Source organism: Aphis gossypii, chromosome 3 (genome assembly GCF_020184175.1).
Source record: "Aphis gossypii isolate Hap1 chromosome 3, ASM2018417v2, whole genome shotgun sequence".
In the NCBI taxonomy this organism is placed as follows: Eukaryota; Metazoa; Arthropoda; class Insecta; order Hemiptera; family Aphididae; genus Aphis; species Aphis gossypii.
Window position 1 is genome coordinate 47,329,294 of NC_065532.1, and position 25,607 is coordinate 47,354,900.

A 25,607-nucleotide genomic window follows, 5' to 3' on the forward strand; every position below is an offset into this window, starting at 1 on the left:
GAATGCTTATAAATGATAATTTGGTCGAGAAATAGATGTACATAATTTTATCCCGAAAATAAAATTCTCGGTCTTATAATGCAATTTTCTAATGATATTTTGTGTTTAATTACACCAGTAATTCTTAAACATATATTAAATGATTTTTTTCACTTCACCTATCAAATATTGAAATTCAAACATCTTATTACCCTAATATTTGAAATAGCTACTGAACTTAAAGGTATTTTTTGATTACCTAATATTTATTTTTGTAAATAATCATATGCCTAATAATATATATTACTATATTTCATGCATCTAATTTGATATTTCATTTTACAACTAATTTAGTTATGGAAAATACAGTAATAAAGGGTATTCTATAACATTTATGACACACGGGAATGGTTTATATAAGCTTTAAATACGTATTATTGAAATAAACCATTTATTTATTTATTTCAATATTAAAAATATTCTGCTTCAGATAATTAAAAAAAAAAAAATTGGCTTCCTTTTAAAAACCATAGATTGATGGTGGTTTTATGAACAAATACAAGAGTGAATTAATAACGGAATGTAGTTTAAAATATAAAAATTTCATATTTATTAAATTTTTCTAAATTAAAATTTAGATAAAAAATAAAATACTTTTGTATTCTAAAAATAAAATAATTTTATACTTTGTTTTATGTAAGTGTTTTGGTTACGGTAATAGATAGATTTATGTTAATTGTTTTTTAGACGTCTGTTATGTTAATTCTTAACTATATAAGGTGATTTATCAAGCACACTTAGGTACCTCTTTTTCTTTGTGAATAACGCAATTATTCAATATCTGTATTTTGATTTAATTTTACTTAAAGGCTATATAATATATAAAATATTATATTCAAACTGCTGAGATTTTTTTACTATAGTATACCTACTGAAGTTGTATTCAGTGGATATGTACAAGCTTCTATTTTTAAAATTTGATTCCTTTTTTTCTACTATAATTCATTTAGCAGGTGAGTCTTCTGAAATTAAAAAAAATAATTTTTTTCAATTTCCGTGTCAAAATAAAAATATTAATGAGTAGTTTTTAGAGTTATTTAACATTTTGTACTAAGGATAATAGATTCGTGATAATGTTTTTATTATAAGTTATTTATATTAATCTATCAATATTTATAATTATAAAAACATTTCAAGTATAATAAATATTATATTCGATGTTACAATAATTTTATATTTTTAAAATAATTTTTGATAACTTTATTCTTGATATAAAAAATTTAATAATTGAAAAATTACTTGTTTGAATTTTGATTTAGAAACATCAAGATTTTTTGAAAAATAACCCACTAAATAAATTACAGTAAAAAAAGGACTCTCATTTGAAAGATAGAAGTTTGAATCTTCATTCTCCACAGGATACTCAATAATTAGTATACTTATTTTAATAATTTGAAAATATACTATTTAAGTATATTTAAAATTTCCAAATATCAGAAATTGAATAAATTCATTATTAACTGGAATATTAGAGAATCATTTTGTATAATTCCTTTATTAAAATCAAAATTTAATTATTTACGTGTTTTTATTGAGCATTGGGTATAATTAAAAATCCTGCTAATTTCTGATTTTCTGATTAAGTTTTACTGTAAAAAAATCACTGTTGAAAAAAGTAAATGTCTCTGTTTGAGTTTTCTTTTATCGAACGTGTGAAATGTCCATGAATTATACCAGTGGACAGAATATAGTATAATGTATAATAATGACATAATGTGCATATTATCAGTGTTTATATATCTATATATATTCCATAGGTTAGATATATAATATTATATACTACATGCACATATTATACTCGAAACATGAAATTATAAAGTCGTCAAACCATCAACGGCTGTTGGTGTACATTGTGTGCGTTTATTTATTGATTTACGGATTTTGCGAGAAAAATTTACCATGTAAATTGCGTGCAAGTATTCTTATATATCCGTCGCGATGAAAAGTCGGAGAAACCGCGTGGGTCCGCTGAAAACGACGAAAGACGTTTTCACGGTGTAGCAAATGAGTTGTTTGGGTAGGGGAACACATTATATTATTATTATGTTCTCGCGTGAAAAGTTTTGGTGCGTGTTGTATCTACGCGGTCACCCAGCTCGTTTTGTCCGATGGTCTGTTGTTGTCCGGAGGCGTCTGGAATTGTTGTTTTAGATGAATCCGTGTGTGTGTTGCTAGTTTCAAAAATAAAAAATCGCAATAATCGCTGTTGCCGGGTCGTGTTTTTTTGGCGGTGAAGAAAGGAAAAAAAATGTCCGTTACATGTGCCAATTTATGTGGGCGAATAGACCGTAAATGCACAGTAATTTGTTGTGCATATGTGTTGTCACAAACAACGTCCGACTGCCATCCCATCGTCAGTATGATTATATTATGTAAAATTTCGTTGAAAAAATCGTTCTTTCTTTATTTTTCTCATTTCACTTTTTTCCGCTACGGGTTACCTAATACCTATAGTATATTATATTGTGCATTATTATCATGGTACAGAACAATCGACTGGCTTCCCGTGTGATTCTTCATAAGTTATAGACCGTTTGCAGTTTAGTCCTACGTCGCTACATGACGTGTGTAAATCTCGAGAAGACTTTTTGATTATTTTGTAATTATTTGTTTTCCCTAGTCACATAGACCATGAGGGTCATGACGACTAGAGCTAGAATTTTGGTTAATTTTTGCATTTTTTCCCTTTAAATGCTATATAGTTCTAACCAAAAACTAAATTTGTTTCGTTGTATAACAATTTGGAATATTTAGTTTTTATTTTGCATTTTTCATGTTAAATTCATTTTATTGTATTTTTAAAGTCATTTTTACAAACATTACGTTAATTTTGTGTATTTAAACTCGTTTTTGTTTATTTCAAGTTTTTTTTTTAATATGTGTTATATTTTGTGTTATAGTAATCCCAATTACCTACTCAAGTCCATTAATATTAAAAATTATACGAGTTATATAATTAATTGTCGATGTATCTGATAATATTAAATATCGAACTAACCCACAACTATATATGTATACAATAGAAGCTGCTTTAGTATCGTGAATACGACACGTAACTACGTGGTTCTACACCGATCATAACTGTAGACCAGTGTTTCCCAACCTTTTTTTTACTCAACACCTCTTTCAGATTTTAAAAATCTCATACCGCCTCCCCACCAATTAATTTTTTCAAAACATTAACATTTTAGTTTTTAATAAGCTATATTTAATTAAAGAAAAAAATGATTTAATATTTTAATGCTACAATTTAGTTAATTTTATATTTAAATACCTATTAATAATATGAATAATAAAAACGTAAATGATAGATGAGCGCCCCCCTTGGCGCCCCCTCAGAAAAACGCTCTCTTAAAAAAAAAAATACCCACAAGGGGGCGGTAGCGCCCACGTTGGAAATCACTGTTGTAGACAATACAGAACAAATAATATTATAATATAAATTATATTATATTAAAAAAGGAATTATACTTTAAAAATCTTAAAAATGCCAAAAGTTATGTCAAATGTATAGGAAGCCATTTACGTAGTTTTGTGAGTGAGTTTGGTGCCGATATTTTTTCTACGGACGGTATGATGCTTTTTTGTAAAGTTTGCATTGTTGCAGTTGCATCTGAAAAAAGTTTACAATTCAACAATATACCAATTCACTCAAATTTGAATATATTTGTTAAATTAATTTCTGAAAACAAATTTTTACCTATTTTGTGTTGTATAAAACATGAATAAATAATAACTATTATTTTAAAATTAAATTTTTTTAATTCATCTAAGTACATTTTTTAAAAGTTTTTACGTCATTTTTGCATTTTTTTTAGTGCATTTTTGAGTATCTTTTAGGTCATTAAATCCTAGCTCTAGTCTTGACCATTAAAATATACTCATGCATGTTGCAGCTTTGCTCCAATGAGTTCCTCATTCGCGTCCTCGGGTTCATACTGTTGAGTGTAAACGGTAAATCCATATAATATATTGTTTATTCGTGTTGAATACATAAAAAACTGCACTTTCCCTTTATTGAATTATAAAACTAGTATGTTTTTAACAAGTCTATTAAATCGAAATAACAAAATGCTAAAAATATGTTTAGTATTTTAATTTTAACTCGGGTTAAATAATAATACTAATGTGTTTTCATAAATAAAATATTAATACTTAAAACATAAAATCTGATTTGACGTGCATTGTAGTAAAAAATATAACTTTTTTTTTTGGTACTTACAATTGTACCATATAGATTGAGGAAACTCTATTTTTTTTTCGTATACTTTTAGTACCTACACTTTAACATGAGTTAATAATCATTCGAATATATTTTTGTTAGTTAGGCATTGATAATGGAAATTATTGAAAACAATAAGTATAATAGTTATTTTAGTACGCCATGAGTAATTAATGAAAATATATATTTCATTGCTTGTTAGACATAAAAACGATACATAATGAACATTAATATTTTAAATATTATTCTATGAAATGTCATAAATAATTTTTAAATCAAGGTACATGAATAAATACTTAGTTCTTAAGTATATACATTATAAATCATGTATATATATATTTACATATATTATATATTTATATTATGTATATTGTATATACTCATAATAGCTATTATTCACTTTTAATTTCAAAATAATATTATATTATCGGTTAAAGTTAAATTGTTTAATATTTGGTAATATTTGTAAGATTTTTTCCTTATCGGTAATATTTAAAAATATTTAGTTGGATTTTGTTAACTTAAAACAGAAATTTTTTAGAATGTGAATAAGTATGTATATTTGCTTACACGTTTGGCTCACAGTTTCTATGGTTTTAACGTAATTTTATAGTTAACTTTCATAATTATTGGTGTTTACTTATCTATACGATTAATTTAGTTAATTTAAATTAGAATTTAGAATCTAGATAAAGTATAAATAATTTTTTTTCGGAGGGAACATGGTATGTAGGTATTCGTAATAATAAAATAACAGAAAATTATGGTGATAACAGCTTTTGAAATATTTTCTTTCACGTACAAAGAATAATATAGTAATGATTTTTGTTCAAAATGACTTAATCTGAGTATATATATATAAAAAAAATAAATATCTATATGAAAGTCTAATGGTCAGTTGGCAGCGTTTTTTTTTTTAATTTATAGATTTTACAAAATAAAAACACTGTGTATTTCAAGTGCAGTGGGCGTCTTTCTGTTCTTATTTTGTCTTCATAATTCGGATATTATTGCATTATTACGCCCATCGGAGTCGCCCACCTGGATTAAAACAAAAAATAAAAATATATCTTCGCTTTGGCGAACCAGTATACTATTTTTCTCTGTCTATATATATATATATATATACATTCGACATCGCGAAATAGCCGTATAAACCTGTTGATCAGCTGGTCCGATCCATTCTTATACCGATGGCGCCCACGACGATTCATTCGCCCATGCGTCTTTCCTGTTTGTTGTTGCAGTGCAGATTATTCACGCATTATATATAGGTACTTGGTTATATTTAATGAAAATACGGTGTTTTAGGTTTGATCTGAGTTTTGCGAAAAATTTTTTTTGTGCAGTGGTGCACTCATTTCAGCAAAGTTCAAATTTCGTTGGTGTACATTTACACATGTTTTGTCGTTTGGAAAGAGCATATAATTAACATATATATATTTGAAAGCTTAGATCATATATATTTCTCATTCTTCTCCCCTCCTCCACAATAGCTTTGTTTGCGTTTACTTTAATAATTAAATAAAATACGTATTTTTAATTTAGATATAGCAATGGCAGACATTTATAAAATGAGTTTTTTATCATAACGCAATAATATGTATTTAGTGAATAAAAAATAAAAAATATATTTCATGAATTTTCTTTTTACTGTCTTACCAAATTTTAATTGTACTCAAAATTAGCAATTTACACGGTTTTATTGATATATTAACAATAAACTGCTCTATTTACAATCTCAATGATTTCCAATTGAAGTGTGGCCAATGTTTGCATTAATTATTTTGGGTATATTCCTCGTTTTTTATACTTAATTATATTAGTACTTAATTTTATAGATCTTACATTAATTCTATTTGGATGATTCAACATTATATTATCTATATTATTACTTGTATGATTTGTATGAGTAGTACATTTTTTGTATATTATACATTTTTGTTTCAAAATGTTGAATCTATATATAAATTATAATTTATTTTTATTTATAAAAATTCATTTAGAATTATGTTAAAAATACCCGTAAAAACTTTCTTACATTGTAATGTAATCTTGTAATAAATTGAATAACATTTTTTCGATAGTTTTCTCCCTTTCCACCTTATAAAGCTATAAAACACTTTCCACGTGTTGAAGTTATAATAATTATGATCATCTATTTGCCAACAACAGTGATCATACTATATAATGTTTACATAAATTGTTTAGTTAAGTAAGTCTGCTATCACTTTTAGTTATATGATATTGTGCCAGGAATTCTTAAAATCTTAACATATTGTTATAGTGAAAATAATTACTTTCTAAGGAAATTAATTTGGTCGTTTAACATTTTTCTGCACAAGTTTATAGGACGTATTTAACAATTTTAATCTTCTATATGCTATAAATTTATTTTTGTTCATTCAATGTCGTCAAATATATATTTTATGAACGTTAAAAATGAGTTTCAAAATTGTTAAACAACAAATGACAAAACTACTGCAGTAACTTTTAGGTTAATAAATAAATTTTAATGTGTGTATTAAACTACTAAGTAGAAGCATATGCTTTGGACTCAAAATATAGATCTGAGTATATGATATGTGTATTTGTTTAAACCGAGAATTAATTTAATCAGTTCATAAATTATGAGCATTTTGAGGATGACATAATCAATTTTAAATAGTAACGAAATATAATTTTTAATGCTTCAGTCATTTCACGCAACAGTATTTTTCTGGAATTTTGTTTTATAATAAACATATATCTTAGATTATGTTTGAAATATTCTAGATATTTACAATAAATACCAACCAATGTTTATTAAATCGCATATTTCGTTAACGCTATATTGTGTGTTTTTATTTTATGTAGTCTGCAAATTGGTGCATTATTGCTAGTGCTTTTTTCTATACCCATAAATCTTGTTTATTTTATTTTAAATTGATTAGGCCTGCAGGTGTACTTAAAATCTGAAGGACAAAAACATTTTTTTTAAATAATATATACACGGGCGTTGGTGTTTTATTATAGATCGCAATAGATATTATATGGTTATACAGTATAATATAGATTATGTATATGTATAATGTAAATGCCTATCATGATTTTATCAGGTGTTGACAGAACTGTAACAACATTGTATCGCATCAATAAAAAACTATCAATATAAATATATTGTCTATCCATGTTTTAATAATAAACTATAGAATAATGCGCATTAATATAATTGTTATGTATACCGTTGCTATATACTCGTTGAGGTGTCTGGTGCAAGAGGAACACGGCGCCAAGAATGCAATATTTTAATTGAACATAATCGAAACTTAGCAGCGGGTATAATACTGTGGTGGAGCATTGATAAATAAACACAAACACCTCATCCCCTTCCCCCCGTTAAAATATGTGTAGTATAATATAATTGGGTTAAGTCTCGCGTCGGTGGCATTTTTTTTATAGCTCGCACATCTATCGTTTGCAGTATTGATATAGCGAATATTATAACGTGGCGGCGCCCTTGGGCTCTGGTTGTGCGCGTTCCCGGTCCGTTGAGTTTGTTGATGGCCGCGGATTTTCACTACTCCTCCGCGCGTATGCAGCTTATCTTTGACCCCGACGCACGGGTAAAAGTGCGAAAAAGTGCATCGTTAACGGGCTGCTGCCCACACTGGGCCATAAATTCGCCGGGGTTCGCATCGAGTTCTAAATATAGATCTCCTCTAGGGTCTAGCTGCATATTTTTGCGCGATTAATTATAAATTCCTAGTCGCACGCGAACACATACATATCTGTATGATGTACTTACATAATACATTTATAATATATATTATATTATATTATGTGTATACAAAAAAGTTTCCATAAAGATAATGATAACATTTTTATTTTTCTTAAAATTTACAGGCTTGGATTAATAATCATATGATATATTATACTAAAAATATGTATTTACATTTTCAAAATTGATAAAAGGGATCATTTGGCCTCAAGTGTGAATGTGCGTATGTTTCTCTATTATTAATCTTGTTCTGATAATTCATAAATATAGGCATATTTTATGTGTGCACGACAATGTGACATTGATTAATCTTGCAGTTATTCAGGGGAGTGGTATTTTTTGTAGGTTTTTTACCACCAAGGATGAAAACGTAATAAACCACAGTTTCTTTAACATAATTAAGGTTTCGGAAAAGTTAGATGTGTATATTATAATAAGCTTAAAGTAGAAATTATATTTGTTTTTTAATTTTTTCGTCAATGGACTACCCGGAAATCGCGTATTCATAGTATACAGCCTATATAAGTCATATTTCGTACACGTATTTATACATCCGGAAGAGGGTCGTATACTGACGTTTAGGGGGGTGTGACCACGGGTTCTTACTCGGCACCCGTCGTCCGTGAGTCACACGCATACGAGATATTTTGGATGGACGCCAAAGAATTCCGCGTCCGACTGATGCCGAGCGTGCTCGACGTCCCCGGGACCACGTTACTATAACGCATACGGCCCGCAGACGCCGAAACGCCAGCCTACCCCGCGCACAGTGCAAAACCGATGTAAACAGTTTTTTATTTTCCAACGAACGATCGCACACACAATTACACGACAACACGGGCACACCCGCATACAAACACTCAATCTTAATAAGTACACTCAAGCACGCACAAAAAGAAGCCTACAATAAGTTTTGGTTCTAATGATTCGTATCTAAGAGAAAACATACTTGAATTTTCCGAATTTTTCGTTCGTACTTTTATATGCGTATGTATATTAGTATATTACTATGTATACTAACCACGTTCAAAGCAAAACAATAATTCTGACCATATTGTGTTGATCACACGGAAATTAATCGTCGCCGTCGTATCGTACCGTATCGTATCGTATCGTATCTTATCGTATCGTATCTTATCGCATCGTAACGCAACGGTGTGTCGTGTGTGTACTACTATAAGTATCGTCGCCAAAACCTTGTTCACCTCCGTCATTTGGGTGCTTGCAACCATTCACCGATGTATGCGAACCCTTGGGGTCGGCCCGTCTTTATCATCGTCCCGACATAATCGCCATCGGAACCGGCGGAGGTACGGCGGCGGTCCCGACGCTCATCGGCGGTGATGCGCGTGGTGGCGAGGGGCACGTGTTATGGGAGGAACGGCGAGCGCGGAGGTCGTCTCCCGTAGAGTCACTGGGTCATTATGCCGGTCAGCAGCAGCACAGAGGTACCAGATGCCAAATGCTGTTGTAAACACTGTCAAGGTACTGTTGAATAAAATATAATACAATACAAATATTTAACGTGATATATACTACACATGTAATCAGTCGTGCATCGATGTAAACACGTAACAGAACTTCTTAGTAAACAATAATATATAGGTACACGAATTTGCGCATTTAACGGTGTGTAGATCAGTCGCGCGAGTTGTTTTCTAAAGTGACTGCAGCTGTCGTTGCGTTGTTTTATTCTGGACCGACCAACTGTTGCTCGCGGAGTTTACCATCACTGAAGAATTTGTCGGTAATCAATGCGTAAGATAAGTCCTTAATACTTCTTCTAATCACAGCATGCTTTTATAGTATTTCGAAACTCGTCCTAGATTAGTTTCGGCCAGTTTACGCCAGAAAATATTCCTGTCAGTAGATGATTACGAATGATAAACGTCGCATCCGCGCACGATACGCATAGATATACACTTTCAGTGTGTGTGTATGAAGGTACATATATATTTATATAGTGTGGTTTAAAAAAAACAGGACGTTTGCCAAACCGCCTAGTCGACTCTTTAGAAATTCAAATAATATTATTTTATTCGAATCTTATCACTGGTAATTATCCCAGTAGACATTTCGTAGATCAATGCTAATTGTCAGCGTCAGAGGAGCTTTATTGAATACATACTAATGTAATTTATTATCCCAGCATATATGGAGAATAATGTTCACAATGTAAAGTTTCGTCATTTTGATAAATCGTTGTTCAGATGTTTCGATTGTTTATAATTTATATTTGCAATAAATAAATCGGTGTCTATAACCATTATCGTTTTAGCTATTTTAGTTATGTACGAGTACAATGTATAATATTCTCGACGACGGTCGTTACTCTGTACGTTGTAGTAAAAAATATGTATAGAACCATAATTTTTTATTTCACTAACTTGCCGACGTTCGTTGACCATAATAATTAATTTTAAAACTCAAAGAAAACACACTAATGCAACCACTCTACCGTGTTTCTTGAGTCTTGACTTTTATTTATTTTTTCTCCGGACCAGAGGAAATATTAAATGCAGTCGCCAAATTGGCTCGGACTGTATATATACGCGCGTGGCAGGATTATTCTGTGTAATTACGCGACACTGAATGCTGGTCGGCTGGTCGTCATCCTGCAGTATAACATATAATATTATAATGATATAACCCGGAAACGCGATTGTTCTTTTTATAAATCGCTCGAAACGAAAAACACGGCCGCCAGCAGAACTCCGGATTGGCGGTCTGGGCGTACCTATAAAACTTATACATAAATAATATTATATATATTCGTTATATGAACACGCGGCCGTTCATTAATTTATTCTTCATCAATCGTCGATGAATTGTTGCAATCGCGTGGAGATCGTTCTACAGCAACAGTATCCGTGTGTGGGACGTTTCATTCAACAGCGCAGAACCGCGTAGATCGAAGTCTGTATAGTAAATCTGGGTGTAAAAGATAAATGATAATAATATAGTATATTATGTCGTGTTCATACACACACACACACACACATACATACATACGTATATTTACCCATGTAGTATTATTTGTCGTGTATGCGTGGCTTTCTCCAGCATGAAAAGCAGTTGCAGAGCGAAATGCCGTCGTCCTTTTTATCCTTCGCGGTCGTCGCTGAACAACGTCCTTGACACAGAGCGGGTCCACCGGGTGCGGGCGGCCGAGTCTAGAAATACGACCGCCGCCGCCGCTCCGCCGCTGCCGCTGCAACCGTGACGCCACTATATGACACTATATATAATATAATATATACCTATTCGTATACTGTACACGTGAGTTAACCCTACGGCAGTCTTTTATGTACGCACCTGAACCGTATGACCCAGTTAGCGTCATAAATAGATGCGTTTGCACACATGTACACACACGGGGACGTTTCCTCTCGGTGTATAGGTTCCAAAAATTAATCGACCGGCTTCCGTTTATATGAGGGGAGGGGGTAAAAATCATAATATTCCGATGATTTAATCGGCCCGTAACAACGTACAAGACTGAATAACGATCGGAACGAAAACGATGTAAAGTATTAATTTTTACAATAAATTACTGATATCTGATAAATTAATACAGTTGGGATACACCTATAGCATCACTGTCTACCGATTTAAATCTTCTAATAAGTAATTATTTTTTAGTTTAGTATACATACGGTTTCATTATTTTTCCTGTCTCATATAGATTATTGTAAGACCAATATTTCAGTTAATATTTAAAATAAGAACAACCAGTTGTATTACTACAACACGATATATCATTTGGAGTCATATAATATATTATATAGGGACTGTAAACTGACCTGTGTGTGTGTGTATGTGTGTGTACTTGATTGATACTTAATACTTTTATTTCGATAAATTTTCGTTACAATATTATTATATATCATTACTATTATTCGCGTACACCGATAGTGTAGTCCTGGGAGAGAGAACAATCGAAAAAGACGTACAGGTGTACATCTCATATATTGTTATAATCTCGCGCCAAACAATTTATTTACTCCCGACTCCGTCTGCCGCTGCCAGTAGCTTTCTCACTCTTTCTCTACAGACATATACCGCATAACGTACACCGCCTGGCAAAAAATATGTGCCCACCGTACCTACGCCTATATTATTATGTATTATAATAATATTGTTACACATCACAGTGCGTATTACGGCGAAGAATTTATAATGTTTATGCGAGCGGGACGGCGGCGGCGGCGGCGGCGGCGGTGCACAGGTGACGGTCGGGGTCGTTTGGCGATTATTTTGACGTTCGTCCTGGAGACAAGGTGATCGCGCGGCGCGCAGCATCGGTCGTACGTAATGGGGTTATAGTCGGACCTATTTAGAGCGTATTATATTGGTGGTTATTGGCACACGCCAGCGCGGCGCGATTGTGTGCGATGGCGTTTTGTTGGCACCGGGCGGCCGGGCGGAATGAACGCTATTTTCGGTTCTAAAACATATATTATGCGTACGTATATAATACGAACGCGGCGGCCCGGAGAGGCGTTGCGCGTGCGCGTACGTGCGTGCGGTATATACCGCGTACTAATACGCGCGCGAGTACGCGAGTTTTCTTGTGTGCTATGCGCGCCCGTCGCGTTTAGGTAGCAGATTTACCGCCGCCGCCGCCGCGGTTCGGCATTCGCCGACTATAGTCGAGTCCCACATTGTCGTTTGCCAACGAATGCCGATGCGAATTTGTCACGACGATAAAGTGACGACGACGCCAATCACGCACACACACGCACACACACACACACACAAATGTACACCTCCCGCGGCTCGTGCAGCTCCTCCTGCAGCGCTGTGTAATGGGTGGACTGATGGCGATGGTTGTGTGCGAGGAGGAATAGAGTTAAGGCCGCAGCTGTGATAATAAATAATATAATAATATCTATTATTATTATTATTACATAGTTATAACTGATAATCGCTGTTGTTGACAGTTGGTCGATTTGTGCAGTGTACAATCGAATATGTACGCTATGCGTTGATTATCATATTTTTTTTTATATCGATCTAGCGCGTAGGCAGGTTGCACGCCGCACCGCCGAACGGTACGTCACACACACACAAACATCCGACGTGAGAAATCGTTGTGCAATATCCGCGGCGCCATCGATTTATATATTATTATCATCGTGTAAAATAATATATTGTACTCGTTTTATACGTTTACTAATACGAGGGGGGGGGGATCTGTGGTCGAAGTGTCTGTGTGCAGTCGTTATTTCGAAAAGTTTTGATTTTTTCCAACGTAACAATTTTACTGGCGTTTTTATGTCCGTTACAAACAATAATTTTGGAAAAAAACACTTTATTTTTATAATATTTTATCGTTATTAGATTTTTTAATGACGACATAAATTTTTAATTTCGTGGTACGTTTTTATTTTACAATAGTCGAGTGTAGTACACCGTGATTCAGTGGTATTCCCGAAAATGTTTAATCCATACTAATTTTATTTGCATATATTTTAAATATTTTTATTATTATTCAAAATTCGATTTTATAAATTGAAATATCTGAGCATTTCCGATCAGACAATTTTTTTGTAATACCATACAAATGTATGTTGTTATTCAAAAAGGAACAAATTTCAAACATTTTTAAAATAAAAGAATTACAAATGTAACACTTCAAAATAATGTGTTAAGTTATAAACGTGAATGGATCGACTGTGAAATAAGTAGATATTCACGTATAGGTTTGCCTGGGAAAGTTCCGATTTTTCGGTTATTTTCAATCGTTGGGTAAATTTGTTGTTCAGCATTGTATATATTATTTTGTATAATTTTCAAATATACTTGGTTTCTTAACCACATATTTTAATAATGCATTCTATTACTAAAAAACAATTATTTGTATTATATAGCAATTGAATGAATTAGATATCAATAATAATATTTAATATATTATATTATGTCAATTCTTTATAGTTCTTATTTAAATTCAAAAACGTGAGTTGTTTTATTTTCTGAAAGTATGTATTGGTTGTACAGTTTTATATTATGTTTTGTAGTTGTATAAGAGAGTAAGACATTTTTTTTTTCGATTTCGTATTCAATACATTTATTATTTTATTATTCTGTTGAGTCGAGTATACGAGTACAGTAATAAAAGTACGTCATTATTGCATATTTAACGATTTATAACATTCGATTGAAAACACATTATTTTAGAACAGTCATTTGGAAACGTTTACAGAGATTATCAATACATATCACGAGCAGACATGCAGTTGTAGAACTGATCTGGTGCACATACCTACGCGAGACGAGTTTTAGGTATTCAAAGAATAAAAAAAGAATTCGGTGGATTGGATTGCAATGTTTGTTGTTTATTCATTAATATTAAACTCGGTGAATAATACGTATAGGATTGTACTATTTATGTGCGTGCCGCTATTTCTTATTTCCATGTAAACATTTTAAAACAAAAAAGAGTAAATAAAATTAAACTGATTATTATATACATAAAGATGCGAATTATAAGAAAAAAATGTAGAACCCTACGCGTTTCTCTCTATATAATATACACATTGCACACACATACTACTCATACACATACACACTATTTATACTATTTATACACATGTATAATGTATGTACATAATATATATATATGTACAATATACGTATATAGTTAATTATTCATATAGATATAGGTAGAAAGTGCACAAAACAAATCCGACAAACAGCGATTAAAATTTAAAAAACCGCACGCGCGTGACTTTTATAAAACGCATTGATCAATGCAGAGAACCAGTGTAAAAAAAAAAAAAAAAACGAAATAAAAAACAACTTAAAATCCGAATCAGCGGTCTCGCGGCGCTAGCGCGCAGATAAAAATAACATCTCCCGGCGTTTTATTAGCCGTTTAAATCTCAACGCGCGCGTCGTCGTCCGTCGTCGCCGCCGCATGAAAAAGCGAAGTTTTACGGAGACTTATCCCCCGTCCTGTTAATAATAATATGTATATGTGTGTGTACACAGCGTCACCCCGTTGCGTAGTGTTGACATCGTAATCGTTATCGAAATTTTAACAATCGGTGTCCATGATTTGCTCTGCGATTTACATGTATCGCGTACGATATATAATTATATATATATGCGATTAATACGTCATAATAATATTGCGTGTGATTGATTCGATTTTAAAACGCGAATTTATCAAACGGTTGTTGGCAAACGTTCGCGCCGCCGCCGCTGGTTGATTAATTCATCGTAGCCGCCAATATAACTCGCGATTGCCGGCGTCGACACAGAAATGATTTGTACGAAACTTATTAGTTATTATTCGTGTCATAACAATTTGTACTGAACAAAATAAATAACAATAGGCCGGTCGGCGACCAAATTATAATTATCATTGGTCCCTAATTTGCAGGCATCGTAACTTCGTATTATTACATTTTACAAGTTAATTTTCAATAGATTTTCACAGATAAAACGATTAATTTTTATAAATAGGTATTCTTAAAATTAATATAACAATAATAATAAAAACGTGCCTATATTATATTATTTTTTTTTTTTTGTAAATTATAGTAATTTTAGCTATGTTTCGTTACCTTTATAGCATATATTTTTCAAAATGCATGCTCTTTCAGTCGTTATTGCATCGCTGATTTCTGCAACTATTGAGCGAATTACGGTACAAAATATGTACCAACGGGATCCTATACTATCGATAACAACACAGAAATCCAAAAGATTCTAGATTGATGGAATAACTGGCAATTACGCATCAATGTGTTCCTTGTAAAACTATATGACAGAGCCATTTGCTAGGACATGGTCAACGTGCTGTTTACCATTTATTGAACTAAATGAATAACAACTTTATCAATTATCATTATTTATTTATCGAAAAAATCACTAATAAAAAAAACAATTTTCCTATATTATAACGAAAATTTGGAGTTGGCTGATTTCTTCGAATTTTATTTGATTTTAACTGATAAGCAATGATAATGTTAAACGATGTGTTGTGATTTTCTTTAAATTACAATTTTGAATCATAAAATCGAATTTTTGGAGTTATGACAATTATTATAAATTGTGTAGATGATACACAGAATATTATAACACATGTGTTACATTATGTAGTAACAGTGTATAGTGCGACGTACGGTATATTATACTAAATTCTTTTTATACGTTGCTATTTTTTTCGTTCATTTTACTTGTGCCTTGACTATGAAAAACCGCTCAAACCTCAGTTGTTTTAAAACGAGGATAATACTTGCGCATATTATATTTTCAGTACCCATACGCCTGCAGAAGCAATCGTATAATGCTCATAAACATAATATACGCCGAGTAAACAAAATGCGACAACGCCGTCGTCATCTCGTGGCATTGATTTATTGTAATAAAACGTTTATTACATGTGTATGTAGCCGGTACGTCTTATAGACTTTCACATTATTATGACAGGAGAAGAGAACAAACATGCGTGCATACCTATATATATAATACGCGTCGTGTCCTGTCTGCGCCATATATGTGATGGTCATACAACGACTTTATAATAATAATATATCATTGTTATTATCATAAAATGGTTAAGAATGGGTGTTGATAAGCTAATGTGGGGAAGGGGGTATGTAGAAAAAGAAATTTCACTAGACTATAGGTAGGTTTTTTTTTCATTTCGAACCGTTTTCCTGCGAATCGCATTGCAGTGGCGACGTCCCGTCAGGGTTTGGAACGGTTCATGTTTGTTTTGGAGATTATATTGTACATTACAATCATATCGAATCATCATCGTAATAATAATAATTAATATTATACTCGCGTCCGATTATGTTCGTGTGGACGTCGTTACATCGCACGATTGCGACGGTGAGACGCCGAAATAAAAACTAATCTGTGTTACCGTTGGCACGAGTCGTCTGTTTTTGTTTTTTATCTTTTATTTTTTATTCTAGGCTACATTTAATATTTAATTAATTTGTTTGCACGAAGGATGAAAACACTTTTATTAGGGAGCACTATAATATTTATTCTAATTACTAGTATAATATGTTTTTCGAACTAGCGAGATGTATAAGTATATAATATTATGTATGTATCATTATTATTAATATTATGTACATAATTATTTCGCTATTGGTGATCGCCAACTAGTCAGGAGAATGAATCCTTCGTTCAATGTTTGTATAGTGTAATATTATTTTAACCAATTATATTACTATCAATACGGGCTTTTAGAAGTAAGATAAAATGATCGAAACGTATACATCGCTTTTATACATTATCTACAATTAATAGCTGGGTAGTTAAAAAGGGGTGCTAAATTTTTTTTTATTAACAATCCTCTTCACTCTCCTGGAACGTTGCCACTGTATTTTTACGAGGCAATCCTTGTAGCCAAATAGATATTTCATTTTTTTCCTTAAACAGTGCTGCACTACAATATATGGGTTTGTGATACGTATATTTCAACACAGCGTGTTGTATTAATATTGGTGTTCGTGTATACTTATGATATTTTAAATGTCGTTATTAAAAATAACGCCAGATATAGGAGCCTCCATTGACCTAGTAATAATAATAATGATAGTAAAAATAATATGGGATAGTAGTTTTTTCTTCTAAAAACGTTTACGGTGAAAGTCAACTATTGTTGTCGTGGCTATACGGTTTTTTCTCATGACAACAAAACGAATTTGCCATTGGTTTCCATAAATATGTATATTATATGAATATGCCAATTGGTTTTCATAATAGTGCTATTATAACTACGTGTATCGTATACTAATTTGCAGTCGATTCTTATGTGACGTAAATTTGTACACAGTAAAATCAATACATATCGTTTGGAGACTTGGATAATTACAATTCTATATATTTAGGATAATAGTCATGGGCATAATTATTTAGGGTATAATACGTAATATCACATTTCTGTACTCTAGAATATAAATTCACATTGGACTTCAAAACTATTTCTCAAACACTCTTAAACTAGATTATCTTATTTTACTATACATTACTTAATATGAACCTTTTTTAAAGCTAAAATAAGTTTATTTGGAATTTGAATCTATAGCGAGTTAAATTGATCATTCTGTATTATCAAGTGCTTAATTAGGAGGTAAACTTATTTAATGCGAGTATAATTTATAATAATAATATATAATTTTCCAGTAGACAAATTTAATTTTATGACACCTACTTGTATATTATTATAGCAATTTATTGATTTACGTAACGGTCGAGGCAATTTCCTCGTGCGCGATTTTCTACAAAACTATAGAGTGAATAGCGGTCGTCGATAAAATAAAAATTAAAAACCGGTCGAAACTCGGATAGATCGACGGAAATTGTTTTCGGCGAATCTCTCAATTCATGATATTTCCTCTGATCTACAGTATTGTGCAACACGTTCCCTTGACACGTTAATATAATATTACGAGTTCTCGGGTATGTGTGTTATAAATATTATTTTTTTTACGCACGTGACAATAATTATTTGTATAAAATATATTATTATTATTATGCGCATACCAAGGAAATTTCTTTGTAACGTATTTTGGATAAATAATTACTAGAAATCGATCACCTCCCTCCCCCACCCAATTATTTTAGGGACTTCGCACATTTTGGTAATCATTGTGATCTTATTATTATTATTACTGTGTTGTATTATGCGAAACGCAAAACCTCTCGTTAGCAGTAAGCACGGCAGCGCGCGCGTATGTGTATACATTCTACGGCACGTCCTCGTAATAGTTATGACGTCATCCGGCCGGGTGGCCGGACCATATGGTGCTGTTCTGGCCGGTCTTCCGTCCATCCGGTCGGCCACACCTGCGGTTCGTGGTCGATGCGCTCGTACGCCGGCGACGGCCGTCGTTCTGGCCGCGACCCGGGACGGACCGGCCAACCCTTTGACGGGACCATGTGCGTTAGGTTACCACACACGCGCCGGCGCCGCCGTCGACCGATAAACACATTTGACGATAATAATAATATAACAATCGTGGCGGAGTCGGCAACAACAACATTATTATTGTGCCGTACTCGATGCCCTTGTAGCCAAAAAAAAAAAAAGAGTCACGTTTGGCCTTTACGAGCGTTTTGCGAAAATAATATACTTAATATTATTGGCTCGGACGGGCGTTTTTTTCTACCAAATATTTATTTTCTTCGGTCTAGCAGCTTTTAGTATACGTATTATTACATTAATCTTTTGAAGTGTACGGAGACTGTTCTCGGTTTTTTTATTTTATGATATTATAAGACGCACACCTACTACTGCGCGCGAAATTCATTACCGATGACCGTGAAACTTCCGTCGGCAACCGAGTGTACCCAAACCGTACGTGTTACGATGCTTAGGGACGGGTGGCGAGCCATTGTAAAAAATATGCTCAAAGGTGATAATACACACACACACACACACACACACACACGTTTATTAAGTTTTATTATTACGTATGGTTGCCACCGTGCAGGAATAAATTAGATTAATGCGATTAAATGCACAAAGGCTCGCGCGTGTGTGCGGACGCCAAAAAACGATGTCCTTAAGCGTGATTATAATATCGAAATGAGCTTTTCGTGCACTTAACGACCGCGCCATGACTCATTAATAAATTGTGGCCTTTTCCCGTTTTGATAGTTGCTATACGTGGATTGTCGCATAGGTGGAGTGTACATCGTATATATTCGCGCACCGTTTTCATAATAATATCACAAATTTTTTTAATAGCATAAAATCTGTTTACACTTTTTGTATTAATATCTAAAATCATAGCAATTCTAAAACTAATACAAAACAATTGAATTTCGTCTGTTGTGTTTTGAGTTTTGAAAAAGTGTCTTGAGTATAAAATTGCATACTAATAATTGATATGTAGCTTACCGAGAAACACCGAAGTGTTTGAATACATTATGCACATCAAATATGTTTATAAAATGAAACGATTTCGTAGCAACTATCGAATGGCAATGTGGGCAATGTGTAATGACAGCGATTATTATTGCACTTGGATTATGATGTACATACCGGTTTGAGTTTTCCGATGTGTCGAATAAGGAAAAAATATACCCTCCTGTCTAAAACTCCAGCTCATAGTCTATAGTTATACGGTTGAAGTCCGTGAACTGTAGTGTTAGTTCGGATTTTATTTGTTTGAATACACTTTTAGAGAACCACTCATATATTAAACATACACACTTGATACATTTTTATTTTCATTGAGATTGACCTATATATAAATATAGTATTGACTACACATAAATATATATAGTCGCCATAAATGATAAAATCATGAGTAGAAAAGCTTAAAAGTGTCAACAATAGGAGTATATGGAGTCGTGATCTTTTTTTTTAATGGTGAAAAGGGGGATGGACATTTTTTGCCTGACAGACGATATATGGGGCTTTTCATGTTTATATTTTGTAGTATCTTCTAAACAATGAAAATAATGAATTCCGTGATCTTAAAGCTCATCATTATATTCTTATATGATAAGCATTGGTGTTGTATTTTTTTTATTTTTTATCATCTATAATTATATGTGTAATTAGCAGCTTGACACACTTCAGGGATGATGCGTGAACTGCACGATTTCAAATAAAAAAACATGTTCGTATTTACTTTGATGCTTTGAAACTTTCGTGTAACAAATTTTCCATTTAACTAAATTTCTGTTAACGAAATATTTTTGAGGACCAAACAATATTAGAATACATTTAGGTATGTAATTATATTTAAAAAGACGCCACATTGCCCTCCCTCCTTGTTTTTTCAGGTCATAAAAATATATAATATAGAAAATTTGCAATCAAGAGAATTAATTTTGTATTGTTAACTTAAATATTGTAGTGGTTTTTCTCTGATTTGACTTAAAGGTAATTAATTATTGAATTGAATAATCGCTATAAAATTTAAATTTCGTAAAAACACATAAATATAATGTTTTTACTTTTATTTTTCGGGTTCTATTGAACTCAAATTTGATATACCTATTTTAGGTTCGTATAACGGAAACAAAACATGCGGTTAGTGGCATCCATTTCACTAATTTCTCTGTAATACGACTTTTTTTTTTGCTCACAAGACTATGCGAGGTCCTCGTATCCGAACGTTCCAAGTGTCCTTTTCCCGCTGTAACCGACATTGTGGTATCACCCCTGCCGATCGCGCGGGACCGGTAACCTCGTCATCGCCTCGGTGTCTCACGCAACGACACTGTTGCGGATCGGAGTGGTGGGATTCGCCCACAGTTTTGCACGCACCGCTCGCTCCGAACTCGTATGCATCACGAACCGAAACGTCGCTCGAACCGGTCGTCGTGTGCGCGCAGTCCTACCCGACCGTCGTCGTACCGTGTGTGTCGCGCGTCCCCGCCGAAGTTACCGCTCGCGTGTGTCGTTCCCTTCGTCGTCGGCGGCGGTGCGTCGCGTTGAATATAGTGTTTTCCCGTTCGGTTTTTCCGTTGCGCGCGTGTAATCATCAAGCTGAACGGCAAACGCCGCTGCCTCAGCCGTCGCCGCACCGGTTACCGTTTGCCGCTATCGCCTGCACGTATTCCCGGCAACCGTCGTCATCATGTACGCTTCGGGCAGCTGTCAAAAAGTAAAATAACACGTTCATGTCGTATTATACATGTATAGGTTGTATAGTAATATCTCAATAGGCGCAAATAATCCAAATTTTTCGCATCCCGTCCACACAGAATATATAATCGAACAATTTGTACGTGCTTAGAACTTTAAGTACTAACTTTTAAAATAGGGGATGTAACAGAATTTTGAAGGGTCTGAGTAACTCTTCTACCTTCCCAACACCCTATTTGCTCCAATAATACGCATATTATATAACATGTTGGTATAGATATGTTTATGTATAATATAATGTATTTATTCAGCGCTTTCGTACTCCCCTAGCGCTTCCCTAAACGTGGACCCCGAAGATCGCAGCGTAGAACCATCACTAGAACCATTATCCTCCGCAAAATAAATATTCGTACATAGTATATACTATATGCGTTACCTAACTATAGCTATGTTTTTTGATTTTTAGTATAGTATCATGTACGTTGACCAGTATTATATTATGCTGTATGATATTTCTTCCCTGTTCAACATTTTGACGTTCTGGCTTAGAATCTTTATAATTTTCGGTCTATATACAATTTATTCGTCTACCTTTCGCCCACCTGTCATATATATATGCACAGATGTTGTGTTTGGCTCGTGTCTAGATTGAATTATCTGTTTGAGCTAACTGAGTTTTGAAAGTGGACACTGTTGAGGGTAAAATTACAACTATATTTTCAGCTAATCGTAAAAATTGCAATTTTAGGTTTAGGAAAGCATTTATCATTGTATAATCTCCGCGTAGCAGTTGGTTTCTCTTATACGTATGTGTTCGTTTTTATAGATAATGGCCAAATAGAGAAAATCGGGATTTTTTCTTTCGCTTTTTCTGACAGCTCCACCAGGACTCGAGTGCATACCGGTCGAGCACTCGATAAACCCTTACTGACGATCCGTTTTCCCGGTTTGCAGCAAACAGGTGTCGTTGTTTATAATATTGCATACGTTATTTTGTCGTGTGCGTATACCTGTCGTATTGTACGCATATGTTCGTATGTATATCAATAGTATATTATGCGTGTTGGTTTTTTTTCGCGTACGGAGAAGCTGCTTTCACCGTCGTCTCGTCCAAGGCTGCGTCTGGTTGTCTGTCATCTGGACAAGGCTGTGCATTTATCTCGCGTTAGCATATACGTATAATATATTTTGATGTGTATACTGCAGTTGTGGGAGGTGTTTGGCTGCGTATAATATGTTGTGTTCTAAATTTACAGAGCATACGTATTTATAATATATTTACCTAGAGGTGCAAGACACGTATATCATATTGGGCAAAGCCTTGATTTATTTTATTTTAACTTTTATATATGCCGCATGGACACGCATGATGAGTTTCGTCTTTTTGATTTCCGTTTAAATTTATGTATATAGTTTTCTCGCGGCCAGCATGTGTATATTATGTGTTGTTGTTTCGTGTACGGGGTCGTGAGTTTCTCGATCAGCTTCTGATTTAAAATCGCTGCGGCGCGGGCATTAGCGCGTGGGATGGACCGGCCGCTGACACCTGTTGGTCCAGCCGGGTCGCCAACGCGATACTACGGTCAGAACTCTTCAATGGGTTGGCGAATAGCGTTGGGCGACATTTATTCATGTATTTTATATAAATAACTATAGAATATTATTATTTTATTATGTGCGTCGACCCAAAGGAAGAGTATCCTCAATCGTTTTTTTCATTGTAAGACGTCAAAAGAAGACATTATAATATTGTTATGGGTTGTAGTTCTGTGCACACAGTTCTGATGTACCTAACACGACATGATATGGTGTATCTTTTATAAGAGTATATTTATATTTAACGGCGACTGATGTGTTTCTCCCTGTTTCCTGTTTAGTGACTGGCCTGTGTATGATGATTAGGGTGTTTGACTTGTGAAAATTTTATCAAATTATCTTTCCCACGCAGTGATTACACTGATTTTATACATTTATTTCACTTTAATATTTTATATTATATTATTTTTTATATTTTATACTGGTTTAAAATTTTAAAGTAAATTAATCTATTATCAAATTTAAATTTTAACGGTTAGAACATTCCCCATTGTGTTACATAGGTGTTTTTAAAAATATTTAAATTTTTAAGCGTAATAGAGTAATATGTGAAATATGACAAGAGTATTTAAAAACACTCACGTCTTGCTTTAAAATTAAAACATTGAAAAAAAACCGCAATAATAACAGATAATATTCTTACCTTTAAAAACATATCAACCGCCGTTAAATGTTATATAATATGCAGAATCGTGCACAATCCACAGAATAATAATACGAGTAATATGATGCCGTCACTTTGCCATTCGCGCAACGACAAAACGAAGACACCAATAATCGTGTTAAAAAAGAATGAACACGCTTAAAAACTCACTTTTGGGTCAATGTACATAATATAATAATATTATCGTAAGTTACCTACCTTAAGAGGATGTCACCAACTTGAAATAACTTGATATTTCGGTTAACCGGCACGTGCAATACGTTTTAATTTATCATAAACTATATTATTATAATTCATATTGGCATACTCATAATTATTAAATCCCCGGCACATGATCTGTGCTATGTATTGTGAATAAACTGCATCACGCAATGATTAATTATTAAAGAATTTCACATGATTTTGTTTTTTTTTTGTTTGAATTCTTACATTTCAGAGAAAATAACACGTGTGCGATAAGACATACATAGACGCGTATATTATACATACAAAGTATATATCGTTGTTACATATTATAATATTATTTATTATTGTATTGATTGCAAAAACAATAAACGGTTATTGTTTATTTTTACGTTTTCGCGCGTACACGTTCTATATAGTGTGTAATGTGTATAAAGTGATTTGACGTTAATTTATTGCCCGGCCTACCTCGTGTAAAAAAAAAAAAGTAGAATAAAAAACATTCCGCGATTTTTACCGGACGACGATGACGTTTGACGAGCCTCCAGAAGCCTATACGCTCGATGCATTAAACATTATTTTGTATTTTACTGTTACAGTGTCCTTGTTTTGCCGTTGTACGAGTATACGGTACTCGTGTATATAGCGACTGTTTATACATATCATTATTTGTACATACAACAATATAACATTTATAATATTATGATACATTTAATTTCCATTCAGTTTGTTAATGTTTTTGGTTTCGAAAAAATGTATTCTTAAACATTATACTTTTACGTACAAAAATACTGTTACTGTATTACTGTTTTCAGCTCTTAATATATTCTCGAGTATGCGAGTTGTGGCACTTCATTTAAAATACTATGAGGATTTTGTCATTGAACGAGAAAATGATTTTTGGCCCATTTCGCTCTGTTGTTTTATTTTTTTTTTTTATCGCATGTGTCTATTACTCTATTATACATGATTTCTAGTTTGGTATGTGTGATACTATCATCATATCGATATAATATAATATTGTTTATATGGTATTGGTACCTTCTGTATATAATTTACGCGCACGTTATACTTCATCGTAACATACTTGTTTATTTTGCTTATGATTATTTACGAGAGTATGAAACACTGAAATGGTTTACAATATACCGCAGCATAATACTCACGTATATAGCCGCGCCTGACGAGCAAAATAATTGCGGGTAAACAAACAAGTCGAGTTTTGTTTAAAGTTTAAACGGAATCGACGGATGATGTGCGTATAATATAGTCGGTTAAAAATAATAACATATTCGTTTTATCGAAAACGATGTCTGAACGATTAATTTACGACGAACAGTTGGTGTGAATATATATATATATATATATATTGATGATATTAACGATTATATTCATGTGAGTATATAGTAAACTTCGGGAACTATTATAGGTATATAATCCATCATATATATATAGATAAATTTAGACTATAATTTTTTGTTTTGTTTTTTATTTTTTTTCACGTAAAAGGCGTTATTTTTATATAATACACCAGACCGAGTATCGCATAAATATATTATGTTATATG

General features: G+C 33.0%; 1 protein-coding gene across 3 annotated transcripts in view; it reads left to right on the plus strand.

The window, feature by feature from the left end:
* LOC114120895 (myocardin-related transcription factor A-like) overlaps positions 1–25,607 on the plus strand; it is a 61,776-nt gene that overhangs the window by 13,433 nt on the left and 22,736 nt on the right. Inside the window, exon 1 of one of the 3 annotated variants that reach the window (XM_050204857.1) lies at positions 8,424–9,506. The exons of 1 other annotated variant lie outside the window; for it this stretch is intronic. In XM_050204857.1, coding sequence (XP_050060814.1) covers positions 9,446–9,506 — 61 coding nt within the window. In that variant the 5' untranslated portion in view covers positions 8,424–9,445. Of the gene's footprint in view, positions 1–8,423; positions 9,507–25,607 lie in introns of those variants that run through there. One more of the 3 variants, XM_050204858.1, reaches the window with a different exon arrangement.